The following is a 21,971-nucleotide window of genomic DNA, read 5'->3' as shown; positions in this document are numbered from 1 at the left end:
CATCAAACAGCCGTGCAGTATCGCTAGCTCCATGAACTTTGACTCTGAAGTTCATTGTCAACACCCTGTAGCCTACTACAGTACATTGTACGTTCACTATGTATTGTCGTACACTCAAGGAGTTGTTTATACCATGTACACTGCCAAGTTCATTGTTAAAACAGCCCAGACAACACATAGACGTGCAGTATTGCTAGCTCCATGACCTTTGACACTGACGGTTCACTGTCAACCGTACTGCAGTACATTGTACATTGTACATTGTACATGTATATTAATCCAGCAACTGTGGACACACCCCGCACAGTACATAGTACAAATTCGCTACGTAGGTGTTTTTGTGACTGTATTTGTTGGTGGAGTTTGTGACTGTATTTGTTGGTGGTGTTTTTGTGACTGTATTTGTTGCGACATAATCCTGCATTCTACCAGGAAATAAGAGACTGTTGTAAACTCAGTGAACATCCTGACAGGATTGCAGACGTATCTTGGACATCTTTTTGAACAGTACTAAGTGCTTAGGTGAGTACAGATCACAAACTGATTCAACTTTGCTAAAATACTCTGGCAGCTTATTTAAAACAGGCCTAAGATTGTATACAAATACCACTTAAAGGAACACGTTGCCTTGGATCGGACGAGTTGGTCTATTAAAAGCGTTTGAAACCGTTTGTTATGAAATGCATATGGTTAGAAAGATGTTTTAAAAGTAGAAATAATGATCCACACAAGTATCACTCCAAACTGCACGGTTTTCCTTTTATGTAGCGAACTATCACGGTCGGCCATTTATGGGAGTCAAAATTTTGACTCCCATAAATGGCCGACTGTGTTAGTCGACAGGGTAAACAGAAAACCACGCAATTTCGAGGCATATTTGTGTAGATCATTGTGTTCTACTTTTACAATATCTTTCTAACCATATACATTTTACAACAAACGGTTACAGAACGATTTTCAAAGACCAACTCGACCGATCCAAGGCAACGTGTTCCTTTAATTTGTGCAGTATAATTTGTTTGTAATTTGCAGCCTAGATGATAATGATTTTATCTTTGTTTACATTTAAAAGTGTTGTACAATTAACACGACTGCATGGTTTATGAAACCACTCGGGGTAGAAATCTGTTTCCTAGCTCCATGATTGACTCAGATTAGAATGAATTTACCGTTCAATGCAATGGAAGTAATGGCTGGTTATTAAAGGGTCATTCTTCTCAATTGGTTGCAACATTTTCTAAGACTTGAATTCAGTGTTATGAACAAAAAGAGATGATATCCCAATAATTAAATAATCAACAGCAATTTCCCATGCAAAGGACTTGTCTCATTTATCGTTCATGTTTTTACCTTTAAGGGAAGGTATTGTTTGATTATTAATCTTAAAGGTAGTGTTGATCAAAACTTGTTTGACATCTTTAGCATTAATAGGCCCTACTTCAGACATTTTTTATCTTTGTTGATTGAAAGGACTTGGGATGCGACTCAACCAATACGCCTCTCTTAATACTTAATGCATGACGTCATAATTCTTACCCAAAATGAGGCTATGGGCGCACTTCCCCAATCACTTGCAGTGGCTACGCCCATCGCCTCGTTTTGAGTTAGCATTGTAACGTACCTCATGCATAAATATTAAGAGAGGCGTATAGACTTTGAAAATCAATAAATTGCCTGTTGCCATAGTAACATGCCAATTAGTGTTTAGGTCATTCTTTGCATATCTGGGGTCTTAAAGGTTCTGTGTACTTTTTGTAGGTCCAACGACACAATGTCCACAGATCTACATTAAACTTACACGGTTTAAAGATAATGATGGTAGAAAGCTCCCCTTAAAATAGTTCTTGCTGAGAATTTGTAGTTTGTGAGAAATTAAAAAGAAAATAAATCACAAACAAATTATTTTCAGTTCTGCTTATTTCCAGCAAAATTCAAGAATATTGTAAATGCTTGCACTTTAGTGTTCACAACTATTTAATCAGAAAGACTCAATTTCACTAGTTCATATTATTATATTTGGCGTCCCCAATATTCAGCGCCAAACCAATGAGTCCCAAATCCAATTGGTATTAAACTATTTGTAAACTGACTAAATAGATGCTTATGGTTGTTTAAAAGCTGATTGAAAATTGCTACATCAAAGAAATCTTCATGTTCACTTAGAATGTTTTAACATTCTAAGTGAACATGAAGATTTGACATTGAATGATGAAATATTAAAATGTTTTATTACATTCCCATCTAATGTACAATACATGGTTCAAATTGATGTAGAATAGCAAGAGCCGTTCATGCAAACTGAATGTTAACTATTTTGATTTGGGGTTTGAACAAAGACAAATTTAGGCCTACTAGAGTAGGACTTGAACCAACGACCCCTGGAGTGCGTTTTGGCGACCCCAACCAAAAACTGTTTCTGACGTCACAACCAAAACGATAACCGAGCTCACAACTCGGTTGACGTTCAGCCTGAACAGCAGAACCAACGACCAACAACCGAAACAGTTTTTGGTTGGGGTCGCCAAAACGCACTCCTGGATATATGTGCTGGCGCTCTACCAACTATAGCTGACTGGCTATGAGCTGACTGGCTATGAGCTGACTGGCTATGAGCTGACTGGCTATGAGCTGACTGGCTATGAGCTGACTGGCTATGAGCTGACTGGCTATGAGCTGACTGGCTATGAGCTGACTGGCTATGAGCTGACTGGCTATGAGCTGACTGGCTATGAGCTGACTGGCTATGAGCTGACTGGCTATGAGCTGACTGGCTATGAGCTGACTGGCTATGAGCTGACTGGCTATGAGCTGACTGGCTATGAGCTGACTGGCTATGAGCTGACTGGATTGCATGGTTGGCTTGTGCGTATAGCGCTCACCTATCACCAAGATGACTCCGGTTCCATTCCTGGCCAGGGCCATATGTGAGTTGAGTTGTGCGTTTGTTCTCTGCTGTGCATCGAGGGTTTTCCAGACCATTCGGTTTTCCTCCCTCGGGAAAAATCGAACACTTTCGATCTTGGCTGTGCTCCGTGGTCATAAAGGTGTTGATGTGGCTGGCAGCCAAAGGCGCCCTTGCATGCCGGCTTCTCGAACACGTTGTAGCCGCATCCTTCGCTATTCAGCTCTAACATGTAGCTGCCAGTAAGGATGATTAGCACCCCAAATTATTATCTAGCCCTGTGTTGTCAGTTTCTCTATGTTTGCTAGATAGCTCAGTTGGTATACAAAGCACTGCCATGTTAATCTGGAGGTCCATGGTTCGAGTCCCACTCTAGTGATAATGTTTGTTCAAAACCAAATCAATTAAAATTTATCTGGTCAGTTTCCCTTGTGGTTTATAATATTTGATTAATGAGTTTGTTATTTTTTTTTATTCAGATCAAAATGGCGTTTTCTAAACCAGCACAAGTTTCAGCTCTAGAGAAAATCCGAAAGGATTATCTGGAGTGCAGTATTTGTCACGAGGAGTACACGGAACCCAAACTACTAGACTGTCTTCACAGCTTCTGTAAACACTGTTTACTTGAATATCACACTACCAACTACAAAGATGCAAAGATGCTTATTTGTCCTTTGTGTCGAAAGGAGACACAACTTCCTGAGACGGGTGTTGAAGATTTCAAGAATAACTTCATTTTAACTGGTCTTGCAGGTCAACTGGAGCAGGTCAGTTCACTTGAACACAGCAAGTTGGTCTGTAATTTATGTGAGGAAAAAAACAAGGCAACACATTTCTGTTACGACTGCCCCATGTTTATTTGTGCAAACTGCTACAAAATGCACAAGAAAATTCCCTCGTTGTTAAGCCATACAGTAGCTACTTTGAAAGACGTTAGAGATGGGAAAACTGCAATGAAAAAGACAAAACCCAAACGTCATCCAGAATGCCAAACTCATGAAGGTGAAGTGATGAGGTTCTACTGTACAACATGTGATGTGATGATTTGTAGAGATTGCACTGTCATCGATCACCGTAATCCACAGCATGAGTACATTGACTGCAACCAAGCCTCACCCACATACAAACAGTCATTGGCTCAACTCTTTACTCCCCTTGAAGAAACCATGAAGAAGCTTGAACAATCTCAAGCAACTGCCTCAACAATGAAAGACAACCTAAACATTGCAGCTAAGAGAACCATGGCAGAGGTGAAGAACAGAGCGGATGAGATCAGGGCTGAGGTAACAGCTCAAGAGAGTCTCATCATGGATGAAATACAAACCATCCTTAAAGATCAGAACAAGAAATTGGAGGAATTTGAGCAAGCAGTGAGTGTAAACTTGTATCAAATACAGCAATCACTGCAGAGAGCCAAAGATTTCAGCAAGAATTCATCAGTGCCTGACTTCCTTGCAAGCTATCCAACAATCAGTAAGGACTTGAAGGGACTCATAGATCAAAATCAACCCAAGATAGATTCGACCCTCGACCATCTGGGATTCACTCCAGGGGTTTGTGATATCTCCCTGGGTAATCTGAGTATGAAGGAGCCAAAGTGGGAGCTTAGTTTGGAGTATGATGAAGGAATCGATGGGGCTTGGGATATTGATACCTCTGTACCTGGGGATGAGATGGCAGTGGCTAACTACTGGAATGAAAGAGTGGCAATCTACGACACGAAGGGACACCAGAAGGAATCTATCCTATTATCAAGCTGTAAGTTCCCTACAAATCATTTAGTCAGGGGTATATTGTTGTAAATCTCAGATATAACTGTGGAGAAAGTACTCTTGTTTGGTTTTCAAGGTGACAGTCAGAAAGTATTCAATGAAAATAAGGATTTAATCCACTCCATTACCACAATCAAATCTGAGAAATATTTATCAAACATTGTTTGCTTTTCTCAACTCAAGTCAATCATTAAAATGTTCAAACATCACAGCATTGGTTGTGATCAATACAAGGTTTCCATGGTAGTCAAACTGTATGTCATGAAATTGAATGGTTCTTGCTATTTCACTGTACCTTGTAGACTAGGACAACATTCATCCGCTGCATGATCACTAAATCCACTCTGCTGCAGTCATTCTCAATAATTGACATTCCACTATCCAACACCAACAAAAGCAGTTTAATACCAAATTAATATTAAATAAACAAATTAATAAATAAATTAATTATTTTGGTAAAAACAGAAAAGAAGCGTTAAAAAGAATGAATTCAATCCTATTTTGTTCTTGATTAATAGTAACCTTGCTAATATGAACAAATTGTTGTTTATTGTTCTACTGTATGTCATTGTTACATGTCATTGTTACATGTATGATTGTGAATTGGAAGCAACATACAAAGAGCTTTTACAACACAGGAAACATTCAATTAAATAATGATCTCTTTTTTATTTTTACAAAAATCTAATTATTGTAAGTATTTTTTCAAATGAATATTCATTCATTATATTGGGTTCTATCCGTTTGTTTATCTGTTTTCCAGACCCTCAGGCTGTTGCTGCATTCCAGAATCAGTTAGTGATTGTAGATAGGACCAACTCTGTCAAGATGTACAATAGGAATGGCAACAAGATGTTTGAATTCCACACAGTGCCTCATAGTGAAGTGGGCAAGACATCAGTAAACCTCTGCAGTGTAGCAGTCATAAAGGATACAATCATGGTCGGGGATGTGGATCGGTCAGTTATAACTAAACACAGATCCAGTGATGGTTCACTCATTGACACTGTTTCAGTTCAGACTGAACCTCGCTTCTTGGCCATTGACAGCAAGGACAGAGTTGTAGTCAGTGGTTTGGACAGACAACAAGTAGACATTGTTGAACTCACTGGTACTACACTATTCAGCATCAATCCAATGATCGACAGTCAACAAGTTGTATCCTGCAGAGGTGTATGCTGTGACAGCTCAGCTATCTACATTGCACTGTGGAATGGGGTACACACTGGTCATATTCATCAGTATGACACTCAGGGTAGATTTCTCAGCTGTATTGATCAGGGTCTGCATGACCCATATGGAATCTCATTGACATCAAATGGTCAGCAGCTTGCAGTGGCAGACTGGAATTCAGTGAAGATTTATAACAAGGTGTAATGATATCTAATAATGATGATACTGGTCAAATACTGTCTCATGGATTGAACTGACCATCAAAACATGTCAATCAAATTAAATCACAAAGTTATGCAAACTGAAAAGTTCAAATAACCACTTAGTTTTAATTCTCAATATGATGACATTGAGTTGATTAATTCTGTCTGCAATACCTGGTTGCAATTATTTACATTGTTGACTCGTTTTGCATTTTGCAGTGAAATAATGTTTTGAGAAAAACTATCTCGTGTACAGGCTTGTCTATTTTAAGGAGTTTTGTAAAAACATTCCATCGGGCAGAAAATAGTATTTGCAAGAAATAGTAGCAGAAAATAGTATTTGAAAGAAATAGTAGCAGCAAATAGTATTTGCAAGAAATAGTAGCATGCAAAGTGGTTGATTATTACACTATGGGGTTTTGTATTGCAACCTTTTCCTTTTGATAAGAGAAGCAATCTATGAAGTTTAACATTGCATGCAAAGGGTTGATTATTACATTATGGGGTTGTTCATTAAGTAGTGCAACCTTTTCATTTTGATAAGAGAAGCATTCTATGAAGTTTAACATTGCATGCAAAGGGTTGATTGTTACATTATGGGGTTGTTCATTAAGTAGTGCAACCTTTTCATTTTGATAAGAGAAGCAATCTATGAAGTTTAACATTGCATGCAAAGGGTTGATTATTACATTATTGGGTTGTTCATGAAGTAGTGCAACCTTTTCCTTTTGATAAGAGAAGCAATCTATGAAGTTTAACATTGCATGCAAAGGGTTGATTATTACATTATGGGGTTGTTCATTAAGTAGTGCAACCTTTTCCTTTTGATAAGAGAAGCATTCTATGAAGTTTAACATTGCATGCAACGAGTTGCTTTGAAAATCATTACTCATCAAAATGTAATAAAACTAACTATTGTATATTTTGCCATAATTTTCTTTCTAAGTTAGATTCCCATTTATTATAAGAAAAGTTGTATCAATGTATGAAAATGCCTTAACATTCAAAAGAATGTGAAATGTATATTTCATTGTTATCATCACATTTCAAGACCTTTGATAATTGTCAAATACCAGTCTTCTCACTTGGTGTATCTCAGCAAAAAACCTGTAAAAATTTGAGCTTGGTTGGTCTTCAAAGTTGGGAGAGAATAATTGAAGTAAAAACACCTTTGTCACACATGTTGTGTGCTTTCAGATGCTTGAATTGGAGACCTCAATTGAGGTCTCAAATTCAATTCAAATATTTTAGTAAGAAAATACTTTTTCTCAAAAACTACGTTCTCTCAGAGGGAGCCGTTTGAGTAATTACCAACAGTGTCCAGTGCCTTTAAAGGAACATGACAGAATTGGTAAGAAAAACAAAACCTGTCTCAGATTACAGATTACAGATTCACGAACTAATGATGATGACGGCAGAAAACATCTCTTGAAACATTTCTGTCTGAAATGTCATATTTGATGAGAAATAAATAAAATTTATCTCGCGTTTTGAGTTTATCGCTCAGTGAGCTTTTAATTCATTTCTGTTTCGCATCATTGTCATGCAAAATTTGTAATAATTTGTTCACTATTTCTCACGACCAAAATGGCTGATTGATCTCAAACTTCTACAGGTTTGTCTGTTGGTGTATATGGTGGATTACATAAAGTGCTTAAACTGCCAGCAACTGTTTATCAGCAAAAACCAATTCTGTAATGTTCCTTTCAATCTTACTGTGGTTATCCAAATCTGGGCCTGAACGTTCCTTTTTGTATTTTGAGAGGGATTCAGCAGCCAATTTCATGAAACGGGGTTAGATTAATCCTAATTTGAGTTAGGACGAGTTGTCCTAACTCAGGATGGGTTCAATGCGTTCTTACGTCTTTAGATACGGAACATAACTCATTCTGAGGGGTTAGATTAATCCTAATTCGAGTTAGGACGAGTTGTCCTAACTTAGGATGGGTTCAATGCGTTCTTATGTCTTTGGATACGGAACATAACTTGTTCCGAGGGGTTAGATTAATCCTAAGTTAGGAAGAGTTTGGTGAAATCGACGGCAGGAGGCTCTTGCAACAGAAATCATTTTGTCCATTTAAAATCACTAAATGTTCTGTAAAGTAAATCATTTTAATAATTTTGGTTTTTACCCAAAATCATTTTGTCTATTTCAATCCATTGTTTGCACAGACTGACTAGCTGTAAAGTAGTTGACTTGTAGTTTTTGGTATAAAACAATTGATGTTTCAGTTGATTATGTAGACTTGTTTGGATGAATGCTATATCTGTCTCTTATTATACTCCCAACTTTAGACATTGTCAATAAATCTAGATTGATATTGCAGTTGATTCTTGCTCATGTAGACTTGTTTAGATGAATACTATATCTGTCTCTTATTATACTCCCAACTTTAGACATTGTCAATAAATCTAGATTGATATTGCAGTTGATTCTTGCTCATGTAGACTTGTTTAGATGAATACTATATCTGTCTCTTATTATACTCCCAACTTTAGACATTGTCAATAAATCAAGATTGATATTGCAGTTGATTATTGCTCATGTAGACTTGTTTAGATGAATGCTATATCTGTCTCTTATTGTACTCCCAACTTTAGACATTGTCAATAAATCTAGATTGATATTGCAGTTGATTATTGCTCATGTAGACTTGTTTAGATGAATGCTATATCTGTCTCTTATTATACTCCCAACTTTAGACATTGTCAATAAATCAAGATTGATATTGCAGTTGATTATTGCTCATGTAGACTTGTTTAGATGAATGCTATATCTGTCTCTTATTGTACTCCCAACTTTAGACATTGTCAATAAATCTAGATTGATTGTGCAGTTGATTATTGATCATGTAGACTTGTTTAGATGAATGCTATATCTGTCTCTTATTGTACTCCCAACTTTAGACATTGTCAATAAATCAAGATTGATATTGCAGTTGATTATTGCTCATGTAGGCTTGTTTAGATGAATGCTATAACTGTCTCTTATTGTACTCCAAACTTTAGACATTGTCAATAAATCTGAAAATGATTCCTACTCTATTATTATTTCTGTCAAGTGAAGATTTATTCCATTATCTCTCTTCCTTATTTAATTTCCTTGTCTTGTAAAAACTGCTCTGAGCTAAGAGGTATTTTCCAATGTACAAACGTACAAACCTGGCCTGCGTGCATTGTGTATAAATCTTTCGGCATTTTATAAAAACTGGAATGACTGGCACCCCTGAACCAACAAACTGATAAAATAGGAAGACCGCCAACAGAGGGCTAGATAGCTCAGTTGGAAGAGCACAGGCACATTAATCTGGAGGTCGTTGGTTTAAGTCCCACTCTTTTCAATTTGTCTATTTTCAACCCCAAGTCATAATTTCATACATTGATCATAGGCTTGCTACATTATTTGATCTTGACAATAATAAAAATAATAATAATAATAATAATAAAAAAAAAAACAATTGACATTTTTATAGTGCTGATATTCGCCGCAAGCGGCGCTCATGGCGCTTTTTTTTATATATATTTAAAAAAATAAAAATAATTTGTGTGCAAGTCGCCAGACACACAAGGCCTGAAGGCCACTTCAAGGTGTGGGCTACAATTATTTTTGTCCAGAGGCCATTGCCACCTACTCCTAGGGCTGAAACAGGGTTACCCCTTTTACAGTCCATACGGATGTAGGCTTGGGTATCATCAGTCCGAAGCCTGTCCGGTAGAGCAGAAAGCACTACCTCCCCAGTTTTACGTAGCAAGTGTCACGACCGGGACTGGAACCCACACTCTGCTGATCAAACACCAGAGCTTGAATCCGGTGCTCTTAACCGCTCGGCCATGACACGCCAATATGGACAGAACAATAGTCTTTTTGTGATGATTCTGAATCAATAAGTTGTTTATATTTCAAGGTTCTATACTTAATAACAAGAAACTCAATAATTGTAAACACCTTTATGACAATTCTTTGTGCATTATCTTGCAGCTCAATCTGGTTTATGGAACCAACAAGACCCGTCTTGGAAAGGACTCTGTGGATGACTTTGATTGTTGTTGCTTGACCCTACAGCCCTGCGCAAACCCAGTCATAAGGTATGTATAGACCCTATTCACACAACGTGCAGCTCACATACACGGGCGTCTCCGGTCGACCCCCCTGACGAAACTTGCTTAGCAGATGAGTTTACCTGTCCTCCTGACCAAACTTGCTTAGCAGATCTGTCTCTCAACCAAAGCTTGCTGAGCAGATGAGTTTACCTGTCTCCCAACCAAAGCTTGCTGAGCAGATGAGTTTACTTGTCCCCCTGACCAAACTTGCTTAGTAGATTTGTTTCTCAACCAAAGCTTGCTGAGCAGATGAGTTTATCTGTCCCCCTGACCAAACTTGCTTAGCAGGTCTGTCTCTCAACCAAAGCTTGCTTACCAGACGAGTTTATATGTCTCTCAACCAAAGCTTGCTAAGCAGATGAGTTTGTAGTGAATTCCATTAACAGCTGCCAAGCATGTGTTAGCTTTTAGCATTTGTGAGATCTTAATAATTTGAATGAACTCAAAGCTGACCAGCGCCGCCAAAATGAAGCTTAATTCCGCCCAGACTCAGAAATAGGGTAAGTGTATATAATTGTAACCAAATACCCTATAAGTTTATCTGTCTGGCAATCAAAGCTTGCGTAGCAGATGAGTTTATCTGTCTCTCAACCAAACCTTGCTTAGCAGTAGCAGATGAGTTTATCTGTCTCTCAACCAAAACTTGCTTAGCAGATGAGTTTATCTGTCCCCCTGACCGAAGCTTGCTTAGCAGATGAGTTTATCTGTCTCCCAACCAAAGCTTGCTAAGCAGATGAGTTTATCTGTCTGGCAATCAAAGCTTGCTTAGCGTATGAGTTTATATGTCTCCCAACCAAAACTTGCTTAGCAGTAGCAGATGAGTTTATCTGTCTCTCAACCAAAGCTGTCTGAGCAGATGAGTTTACTTGTCCCCCTGACCAAACTTGCTTAGCAGATCTGTTTCTCACCCACAACTTGCTTAGCAGATGTGTTTATCTGTCTCCCAACTCAAGCTTGCCTAGCAGATGAGCTTATCTGTCCCCCTGACCAAACTTGCTAAGCAGATGGGTTTATCTGTATACCAACCAAAGCTTGCTTAGCAGATGAGTTTATCTGTATACCAACCAAAGCTTTCTAAGCAGGTGAGTTTATCTGTCTCTCAATCAAAGCTTGCTAAGCAGATGAGTTTACCTGTCTCTCAACCAAAGCTTGCTAAGCAGATGAGTTTATCTGTCTCTCAATCGAAGCTTGCTTAGCAGATAAGTTTATCTGTATATCAACCAAAGCTTGCTTAGCAGATAAGTTTATCTGTATATCAACCAAAGCTTGCTAAGCAGATGAGTTTATCTGTCTCTCAATCGAAGCTTGCTTAGCAGATAAGTTTATCTGTATATCAACCAAAGCTTGCTTAGCAGATAAGTTTATCTGTATATCGACCAAAGCTTGCTTAGCAGATGGGTTTATCTGTCTCTCACCAAAAGCTTGCTTAGCAGATAAGTTTATCTGTATCTCAATCAAAGCTTGCTAAGCAGATGAGTTTACCTTTCTCTCAACCAAAGCTTGCTAAGCAGTTGAGTTTATCTGTCTCTCAACCAAAGCTTGCGTAGCAGATGAGTTTATCTGTCTCTCAACCAAAGCTTGCTTAGCAGATGAGTTTATCTGTCTCTCAACCAAAGCTTGCTTAGCAGATGAGTTTATCTGTCTCTCACCAAAAGCTTGCTTAGCAGATGAGGTTATCTGTCCCCCTACCCAAGATTGCTTAGCAGATGAGTTTACCTGTCCCTTACCAAAAGCTTGCTTAGCAGATAAGTGTATCTGTCTGTCAACTTAATCTTGCTTAGCATTTGAGTTTAACTGCCCCCTTCCCAAACTTGCTAAGCAGATAAGTTAATCTGTCTCCAAAGACAAGTTTGCTCAGCAGATGAGTTTATATGTCTGCCAACACAAGCTTGCTTAGTAGATGAGTTTACCTGTCCCCTACCCAAAGATTGCTTAGCAGATTGAGTTTACCTGTCCCCCCTATCCAAGTGGGACCTTTTTCAACCTATTAGCATTACTAGCTACCAATGCAAGAAAATGCAGTCCCCATCTGCCAATTCGTTTTGACAGTTATGACTAATGTACCAATAGTGTCCAGTGTCTTTGAGAATGTTGAGATACACCAAGTGAGAAGACTGGTCTTTGACAATGTACCAATAGTGTCCAGTGTCTTAAGAAAGTTGAGATACACCAAGTGAGAAGACTGGTGTTTGACAATTACCAATAGTGTCCAGTGTCTTTAAGAAAGTTGAGATACACCAAGTGAGAAAACTGGTCTTTGACAATTACCAATAGTGTCCAGTGTCTTAAGAAAGTTGAGATACACCAAGTGAGAAGACTGGTCTTTGACATTAACCAATAGTGTCCAGTGTCTTTAAGAAAGTTGAGATACACCAATTGAGAAGACTGGTCTTTGACAATTACCAATAGTGTCCAGTGTCTTAAGAAAGGTGAGATACACCAAGTGAGAAGACTGGTCTTTGACATTAACCAATAGCGTCCAGTGTCTTTAAGAAAGTTGAGATACACCAAGTGAGAAGACTGGTCTTTGACAATTACCAATAGTGTCCAGTGTCTTTAAGAATGTTGAGATGCACCAAGTGAGAAGACTGGTCTTTGACAATAACCAATAGCGTCCAGTGTCTTTAAGAAAGTTGAGATACACCAAGTGAGAAGACTGATCTTTGACAATTACCAATAGTGTCCAGTGTCTTTAAGAAAGTTGAGATACACCAAGTGAGAAGACTGGTCTTTGACAATTACCAATAGTGTCCAGTGTCTTTAAGAATGTTGAGATACACCAAGTGAGAAGACTGGTCTTTGACATTAACCAATAGCGTCCAGTGTCTTTAAGAAAGTTGAGATACACCAAGTGAGAAGACTGATCTTTGACAATGTACCAATAGTGTCCAGTGTCTTTAAGAATGTTGAGATATACCAAGTGAGAAGACTGGTCTCTGACAATGTAACAATAGTGTCCAGTGTCTTTAAGATGATTGCAACTGTAGTCTTTGACATCATACCAATAGTGTCCAGGGGTGGATTTCACAAAGGTAGTCCTAACTTAGGACTAGTCCTAGGCAATGCTAAGAGATAGGACCAGTCCTAAGTTAGGATGAGTTACTGGTCCTAACTTAGGACCAGTCCTATCTCTTAGCATTGCTTAGGACTAGTCCTAAGTTAGGACTACCTTTGTGAAATCCACCCCAGTGTCTTTAAGAATGTTGAAATACACCAAGTGAGAAGACTGGTCTCTGACAATGTACCAATAGTGTCCAGTGTCTTTAAGAATGTTGAGATACACCAAGTGAGAAGACTGGTCTCTGACAATGTACCAATAGTGTCCAGTGTCTTTAAGAATGTTGAGATACACCAAGTGAGAAGACTGGTCTCTGACAATGTAACAATAGTGTCCAGTGTCTTTACGATGACTGCAACTGTTGTCTCTGACAAAATAGTGTCCAGTGTCTTTAAGAATGATGAGATTATTATTATTATTTTTATTCAATGGTTTATTAAAATTCTATTCAATTCGCTGCCAGCAGCAGAATTACATGAACAGTTACATAGTTAAAAATTTGGAGTAAAACATTACATTACTATTTAAAATTACCTAAATCTTACACAGAACAACTGAGAGGGAGAAGTACTGTACACTCCTATAGGGAGGAGAACAGTAATTTAAAATTAATTAATTAAACATATGAGTAAAACATTACAATCAAAATTAAAATGGCATATAAACTATAACACTCTAAAACAGAGATTATTTAGAAAACAGTTCACTCTCAATGGGAGGGATTTAAAGTCAATCCAAAGGACCGCAGTCAGGGACCAATCCACTTCATGCACCAAAATAAAACAGTGGCACTGAAAAATTAAATGTTTACCCCTAAATCAAAAATGGACCGGTCTCCAACTGCAATCCTCCAGACCAATCTTTTAATAAAAGCATGGCAAGAATATCAACACAAACATCAACCTCCAAAAGATTTCACGTAGGGAGTAACAAAAACAAATGCAAACAAAACAATAGGCCAATTTGAAGTAAACAAAAAGCAGATTAAGACAATCATTTAAAATCAAACATGGCACGAAAACATAAATAGATACAAAATAAACTGGATATGCTGAGCAGGCAATGGGAAATATCAATAAAAATAACGGAACACAACTGAGAGAAAAAAAAAGGTTTAGTGACTATCATTCCACTTCTTAGTCATGTACATAAGAGGGCTTGTTTGGCATCGCTTGGTCTTGCAGATGGGTAGAGAGAATTTATTCTGATTTCTAAGAATCCAAAGGTGGACTTCCTTTCTTTTTGGTGGGAGCCAACTACTAAACTTGTCTGATGAAACGAGCGATTGAAAGAAATCCTTACACAGCTGTTCTCTTCTTTCTGACAAAGTATTGAGATTACACTGGACAAGAGCATTTTCATAGCTCAAGTACTCTCTGCCCATCATTATCTTACAGGCTCTACGTTGGATTTTTTCTTTTTTTTAAATATTATTATTGGTTTATTAAAAATCAAACGTAGCAGCCAAAAGGCTGAATTGTGTTTAGGTTTACATTATAAAAATACATTCAAACATCAAAAACCAGCAAATATACAATACGAGATTATAAAAATAGAGTAGATGAGAATATAAAATTTTAAAACTGTAAGTATAAACATTACAAATATTTACACAATGAAAACAAGTTATATACAGGCAAGAACAATTATTGGTGATTGAGCAGCTCAACTAGGGAAGGGATGCAACTGTTTTGGAAACGGTTAGTCCTACATTTAATTGTACAAAGTTTATTGGAATTTCTCAGGTTGTTGTTTCTAGGTGGGGGAAGCCATTGTTTTTATCTCTCAGAGGTGAGGAGGGATTTACCAAAATTAACGAAGAGCTGCTCAAGTCTAACATCCATGGCAGGGAGGCCAAGCTGAGAATAAATTTCAGCAAAAGACTTAGTTTCACAGTAATCGTAGGACAAGATAATACGAAGAGCCTTGCGCTGCAACTTTTCAAGGCATCCAAGTTGAGACTTTGTGAGGCTTGAATACCAGACTGGGCAAGCATATTCAATAGACGGTCTAACATACATAGTATATACACTCAACAAATCAGCAATAGAAGTGCAGCACCGTTTTAATTGGCGCAGAAGGTACAATTTATAGTTGAAGGCTTTGCACATTGAATTTATCTGGGTATCCCATTTAAGATTACTCTGTAGATGAACCCCAAGAATTTTCATACAGCTTGTGTTAGTGATGGCTGAATTACCAATATGGAAACTAGGTGGTACAGCTGGGGTGCGTTGGAAACAAATACTCAAAGCTTGACACTTGGGAGGATTGATTTTCATGTTGTTAGTGTCAGCCCACTGTTGGAGACAGTCTAATTCGTTTTGCAAACCAATAGCATTCTCAGAGTTTTTAAAAGACTGGCTAAGGGTCATGTCATCTACATACTTATAGTGAGTAACCTCTTGATGATCAGTGACAAAATCATTAAACATGACCAAAAAGGCGATCGGTCCAATTTTGGTACCTTGTGGGACACCGGCTTTGACGGTTTCCCAGTTTGAAAGTGTCCCATTATACCGCACTGCCTGTGAACGAGAAGATAAAAAACTACAAATCCATGGTAAAATAGAGATTCTCACACCTAAATGAATGAACTTTTCAATTAAAATGTGATGGTCAATACGATCAAAACATTACTAAAATCAGTAGTAATCAAGGCAGCAGAATGCTTAGGAACATCAACGGCCTTTTGAATGTCATCCAAAAGTTTGACTAAATAATGAGTCTGACATAACCTTTAAAGATGGTATTGAGGTCAAATAATGACATTTTGAAATGTTTTAATGTCTTCATGAGATGGAGTCGGCCATTTGCTTTCTTAAGAATGTCTTTGACGTGAGTATCCCATTTCAAGTTCTTGGTCACTTGCAGTCTGAGGATCTTGACGGTTTCAACTTGTTGAAGTGGGACACCATTGATAGTGAGTGAAAGTTGTGTTGGGGGGTTCTTAGCAAAAGTGACTTCCATAGAAGCACATTTACTAGCATTCAGTTTCATGTTATTGTTGTTAACCCACTCATCAAGATTATCAAGTTCATGCTGCATTCTCGATGGAGTGTTACGATTGCTTTGCCCAACCAGTGTTAGGTCGTCGACATACTTTAGCGCTGTAGTCTGGGTGTTGTCTGCTGCATCGTTGACAAGTGCTAGGAATGCAAGGGGGCCAAGACATGTTCCTTGCGGGACTCCACCTTTGAGTGTTTTCCAGTCGCTGGTTTCCCCATGGTATCGGACACACTGATCTCTAGAGCTCAGAAAACTAGCTATCTATGTTATTATTTAAGGGCGAGCACCTAATTCTACGAGCTTGTTGATAAGTATGGTGTGGTTAACACAGTCAAATGCTTTGCTGAAGTCTGTTATGACAACTGTGCTAACGTTGCTTGGGTGGTCACTGTATTTATGAAGTGTGTCCAACAACTTCACCAGGTAGTGCAATGTTGATGCTCCTTTGCGATTTCCGTACTGGTTCAGATCTATCTTACTCTGAATGTCATCCAGTAACTAGGAAGCGACAAAGCCTTCCGCAACCTTAGCGAAATGGTCGGTCATTGATATGGGTCTTAGTTTGTCCCAGGTAGCTGGTTTGGTTTTGGGTACTGGGACTACGATAGCTTTCTTCCATTGGTGTGGGACAACTCCATCCTTGTAAGACTGATTTAATATATCTGTCAGAGGATCGCTAAGTTCACAGGCAAACTCTCGTACTATTCTGGCAGAGATGCCATCTGGTCCACTAGATTTCCCCAACTTTATCTTCTTGAGTGCTGCATAGACCTGGTAGTTGTGTACCAAAGGGGCCGGAAGAGGGTCAGGGCAGTACGCAGCTAATTCGTAGGTGGAGAGTGGCTTGAGGTGATAAGACGGAGCAAAACTAGTCGTTGAAGCTATTTGCCACATCTTTAGGGTTACCTGCATTAACACCTGGAGGAGGGTTGATGGTTGTATCTTTCTTGTCCATTGTCATGATTTTGATGTGTTTGTACCATTCAGCTGGATTTGATTTCTTGTGTTGCTGTACTCGATTCTTTTAGTAGTGTTCCTTGTTTTGTTTAATTGTTCGGCATACCTTATTACAAAGCTGTTTCCATTTTGAAGAGCATTTTGATTGTCTTTGTCGGGAAGTGAGTGTTAATTGCCTCCTGCAGAATAGCATAAAATGCTGTGCATTTATCTGTAGCACTTGATTTGCTGTAAACCTCCTCTCAGTCATGGTTAGCAATCCATGAACCAAAGTCACGGATTGATGAGTCCTTCATGGGTCGGACGACTCGGGAGAATGTTGTGTTACCAGAAGGTCTTTGTTTTGGAGTCCAGAGAACAGTCGAGTGATCACTTGCTCCAAGTGGAGAGCAGGTAGCCGGGGTATGATAATGCTTGAAAACATTTGTAATTATCTTATCGAGAACTACTCCATTGCGAGTCTGGTCCTTGACCATTTGGTTAAATTCAGTTCCTGAGCATAGTTCTCTTAAATCAAGAGTCGGTTAGTATCACCCAAAATAGTGATACCTGTGTGGGGATGGTTTAATTGGATGAAGTCAATACCATCCAATAGATGATCCATCAGGTCTCGCTCAAAGGGATTGCCAGGTGGTGAGTATACTGCAGCATAAAAGAGCACAGGCGTTTCTCGGGGGTAGACGGTTGGGTCTCACTTTCATCCATACAACTTCAAGATGGTTGGGAACCTTGATGTCAACAGACTGGGGGTAGAGGTTGTCCCGCACATACAATGCCACTCCTCCACCATGTTGCTCAATCCTCGACTTTGTTGCAAGGGTAAATCCATCAATTTCAAACAATTCAATTGGTGTGCTAGAGCTGAACCAAGTTTCCGATATGGCAGCTATGTCTATGTTGTGTAAACAAGCGAGGTCCTTTAAACCGACAACGCATAAAACACAGCAGCTAACTTAAGAACCATTGCAAACATGAATTGCAGTAGGGACAAAGGAGTTGTAGCATTGTGTCCAAGGGGATCCTCCCGCCGACGACTTAATAAAAACTTAAGGTACATGGGATGGGATGGGTCAGACAAGATCATGTTCACCTTAGTATCTTGGTCATAATAAAGTGCCTCTGGGCTGTGTAGTTCGGCTCTGGTTGATTTTCTAGCTTGCTTTTATTTGATACACACTGTATCTATCAAACATTGTTTGCTTTTCTCAACTCAAGTCAATCATAAAAAATGTTCAAACGTCACAGCATTGGTTGTAATCAATACAAGGTTTCTATGGTAGTCAAACTGTATGTCATGAAATTGAATGGTTGTTGCTATTTCAGGGGTATAAATGAGCACCTATGAGGGTTTGAAAAAGCCTTCTGAGCACCACATCAGCCCAGACTGTATACTCCCAAAGGGAGCTGAGAAAAAGCCTTCTGAGCACCATAGCAGCTCAGACTGTATACTCCCAAAGGGAGCTGAGAAAAAGCCTTCTGAGCACCACATCAGCCCAGACTGTATACTCCCAAAGGGAGCTGAGAAAAAGCCTTTTGAGCACCACAGCAGGAGACTGTATACTCCCAAAGGGAGCTGAGAAAAAGCCTTCTGAGCTCCACAGCAGCTCAGACTGTATACACCCAAAGGGAGCTGGGAAAAAGCCTTCTGAGCACCACATCAGCACGGACTGTATACTCCCAAAGGGAGCTGAGAAAAAGCCTTCTGAGCACCACAGCAGCTCAGACTGGATACTCCCAAAGGGAGCTGAGAAAAAGCCTTTTGAGCACCACAGCAGGAGACTGTATACTCCCAAAGGGAGCTGAGAAAAAGCCTTCTGAGCTCCACAGCAGCTCAGACTGTATACTCCCAAAGGGAGCTGGGAAAAAGCCTTCTGAGCACCACATCAGCACGGACTGTATACTCCCAAAGGGAGCTGAGAAAAAGCCTTCTGTGCACCACATCAGCTCAGACTGTATACTCCCAAAGGGAGCTGAGAAAAAGCCTTCTGAGCACCATAGCAGCTCAGACTGGATACTCCCAAAGGGAGCTGAGAAAAAGCCTTCTTAGCACCACAGCAGCTCAGACTGTATACTCCCAAAGGGAGCTGAGAAAAAGCCTTCTGAGCACCACAGCAGCCCAGACTGTATACTCCCAAAGGGAGCTGAGAAAAAGCCTTCTGAGCCCCACATCAGCACGGACTGTATACTCCCAAAGGGAGCTGAGAAAAAGCCTTCTGAGCTCCACAGCAGCTCAGACTGTATACTCCCAAAGGGAGCTGAGAAAAAGCCTTCTGAGCTCCACAGCAGCTCAGACTGTATACTCCCAAAGGGAGCTGAGAAAAAGCCTTCTGAGCACCACATCAGCACGGACTGTATACTCCCAAAGGGAGCTGAGAAAAAGCCTTCTGAGCTCCACAGCAGCTCAGACTGTATACTCCCAAAGGGAGCTGAGAAAAAGCCTTCTGAGCTCCACAGCAGCTCAGACTGTATACTCCCAAAGGGAGCTGAGAAAAAGCCTTCTGTGCACCACATCAGCTCAGACTGTATACTCCCAAAGGGAGCTGAGAAAAAGCCTTCTGAGCACCATAGCAGCTCAGACTGGATACTCCCAAAGGGAGCTGAGAAAAAGCCTTCTGAGCACCATAGCAGCTCAGACTGTATACTCCCAAAGGGAGCTGAGAAAAAGCCTTCTGAGCACCACAGCAGCTCAGACTGTATACTCCCAAAGGGAGCTGAGAAAAAGCCTTCTTAGCACCACAGCAGCTCAGACTGTATACTCCCAAAGGGAGCTGAGAAAAAGCCTTCTGAGCACCATAGCAGCTCAGACTGTATACTCCCAAAGGGAGCTGAGAAAAAGCCTTCTGAGCTCCACAGCAGCTCAGACTGTATACTCCCAAAGGGAGCTGAGTAAAAGCCTTCTGAGCACCACAGCAGCTCAGACTGTATACTCCCAAAGGGAGCTGAGAAAAAGCCTTCTGAGCACCACAGCAGCTCAGACTGTATACTCCCAAAGGGAGCTGAGAAAAAGCCTTCTGAGCACCACAGCAGCTCAGACTGTATACTCCCAAAGGGAGCTGGGAAAGATTAAATGAATACTATTGGAACAATGACCAGGCCATTAATATGAAGTACATTGAGATAGTGTTGTGAAATGCGCTTTATAACAACTTGCTATTATATTAATTCAACATTAATTCACTGAACCTCTTCTTGTTATTTCCAGGTAAGGTTTTAGCTGAGAAACATTTCGGATCTATATTTGCTCCGATCAGGGTCACAGTTGCTCAGTTCTGTGTCCAGAAGTTGCACATCAAAGTTGTACCTGCCGTTTGAATCTTCCTGGATGCAAAGGAGAAAGTATAGTAAGGACATTTTGGTTATTCTTCTTTCTAAAGACAGTCTCTTGAGGTTGACTAAAGCAAGTTAGTTGAAACAATGAGACAGATTGAAAACTCACTCCGCATTATTAAAGTTAATAACTATCTACTAAAAGTTAAAGTAGTAGTCTCGGCTGAATTTCTAGCTTCTGCCCAGCTAGTAGAACTAAGAAGTCTCCCAAGTTTTGAGAATCTACTTTGGGGTAGTAGAATATAAAACAAGAGTTGAAAATATGGTTTGGTTCGGCATTTGAGACTTCTCAGCCTCCTTCCAGATCTTATCTCTGGAATATCATTTCTGTAATGGAAACATTTCTGTAACGGATCAGTATTGCTTGTAAACAAGGAACTTAATGAACAATGACTTGTTTTTATCCCTTTGTGGTTGTTGGTTACGATGACTTGGGAAATCAAAATGGCTTTAGGATTGTTGGTTATGAGGACTTGGGAAATCAAAACGACTTTAGGATTGTTGGTTTTAAGGACTTGGGAAATCAAAATGGCCTTAGGATTGTTGGTTATGATGAATTGGGAAATCAAAATGGCTTCAGGATTGTTGGTTATGAGGACTTGGGAAATCAAAATGGCTTTAGGATTGTTGGTTATGAGGACTTGGGAAATCAAAATGGCTTTAGGATTGTTGGTTTTGAGGACTTGGGAAATCAAAATGGCTTTAGGATTGTTGGTTATGAGGACTTGGGAAATCAAAATGGCTTCAGGATTGTTGGTTATGAGGACTTGGGAAATCAAAATGGCTTCAGGATTGTTGGTTATGAGGACTTGGGAAATCAAAATGGCTTCAGGATTGTTGGTTATGAGGACTTGGGAAATCAAAATGGCTTTAGGATTGTTGGTTTTGAGGACTTGGGAAATCAAAATGGCTTCAGGATTGTTTGTTTTGAGGACTTGGGAAATCAAAATGGCTTTAGGATTTTTGGTTTTGAGGACTTGGGAAATCAAAATGGCTTTAGGATTGTTGGTTATGAGGACTTGGGAAATCAAAATGGCTTTAGGATTGTTGGTTATGAGGACTTGGGAAATCAAAACGACTTTAGGATTGTTGGTTTTAAGGACTTGGGAAATCAAAATGGCCTTAGGATTGTTGGTTATGATGAATTGGGAAATCAAAATGGCTTCAGGATTGTTGGTTATGAGGACTTGGGAAATCAAAATGGCTTTAGGATTGTTGGTTATGAGGACTTGGGAAATCAAAATGGCTTTAGGATTGTTGGTTTTGAGGACTTGGGAAATCAAAATGGCTTTAGGATTGTTGGTTATGAGGACTTGGGAAATCAAAATGGCTTCAGGATTGTTGGTTATGAGGACTTGGGAAATCAAAATGGCTTTAGGATTGTTGGTTTTGAGGACTTGGGAAATCAAAATGGCTTCAGGATTGTTTGTTTTGAGGACTTGGGAAATCAAAATGGCTTTAGGATTGTT

The 21,971-nt window shown here is 39.4% G+C and overlaps 1 protein-coding gene across 1 annotated transcript; it reads left to right on the top strand.

The window, feature by feature from the left end:
- The first annotated feature begins 278 nt into the window (after nt 1-278).
- LOC139936469 (E3 ubiquitin-protein ligase TRIM33-like) lies at nt 279-9,065 on the top strand. The gene is made up of 3 exons (XM_071931280.1): nt 279-522; nt 3,382-4,660; nt 5,438-9,065. Exons 2-3 carry the CDS (start codon nt 3,388-3,390, stop codon nt 6,049-6,051), a joined length of 1,887 nt encoding a protein of 628 aa, XP_071787381.1. The 5' UTR covers nt 279-522; nt 3,382-3,387; the 3' UTR covers nt 6,052-9,065.
- The last annotated feature ends 12,906 nt before the right edge of the window (nt 9,066-21,971 follow it).

The sequence above is a fragment of the Asterias amurensis genome, chromosome 4, assembly GCF_032118995.1.
Source record: "Asterias amurensis chromosome 4, ASM3211899v1".
Classification (NCBI taxonomy): domain Eukaryota; kingdom Metazoa; phylum Echinodermata; class Asteroidea; order Forcipulatida; family Asteriidae; genus Asterias; species Asterias amurensis.
Note: the sequence above shows the minus strand (reverse complement) of the source record. Positions and strands in the feature narration are given on the sequence as shown.

Excerpts from the sequence above, each read along its gene's own strand:
- LOC139936469 (XM_071931280.1), top strand. The coding sequence starts at position 3,388 with ATGGCGTTTTCTAAACCAGCACAAGTTTCAGCTCTAGAGAAAATCCGA. Across the intron at positions 4,661-5,437 it reads ATCTATCCTATTATCAAGCT|ACCCTCAGGCTGTTGCTGCA; the intron begins GTAAGTTCCCTA and ends TCTGTTTTCCAG.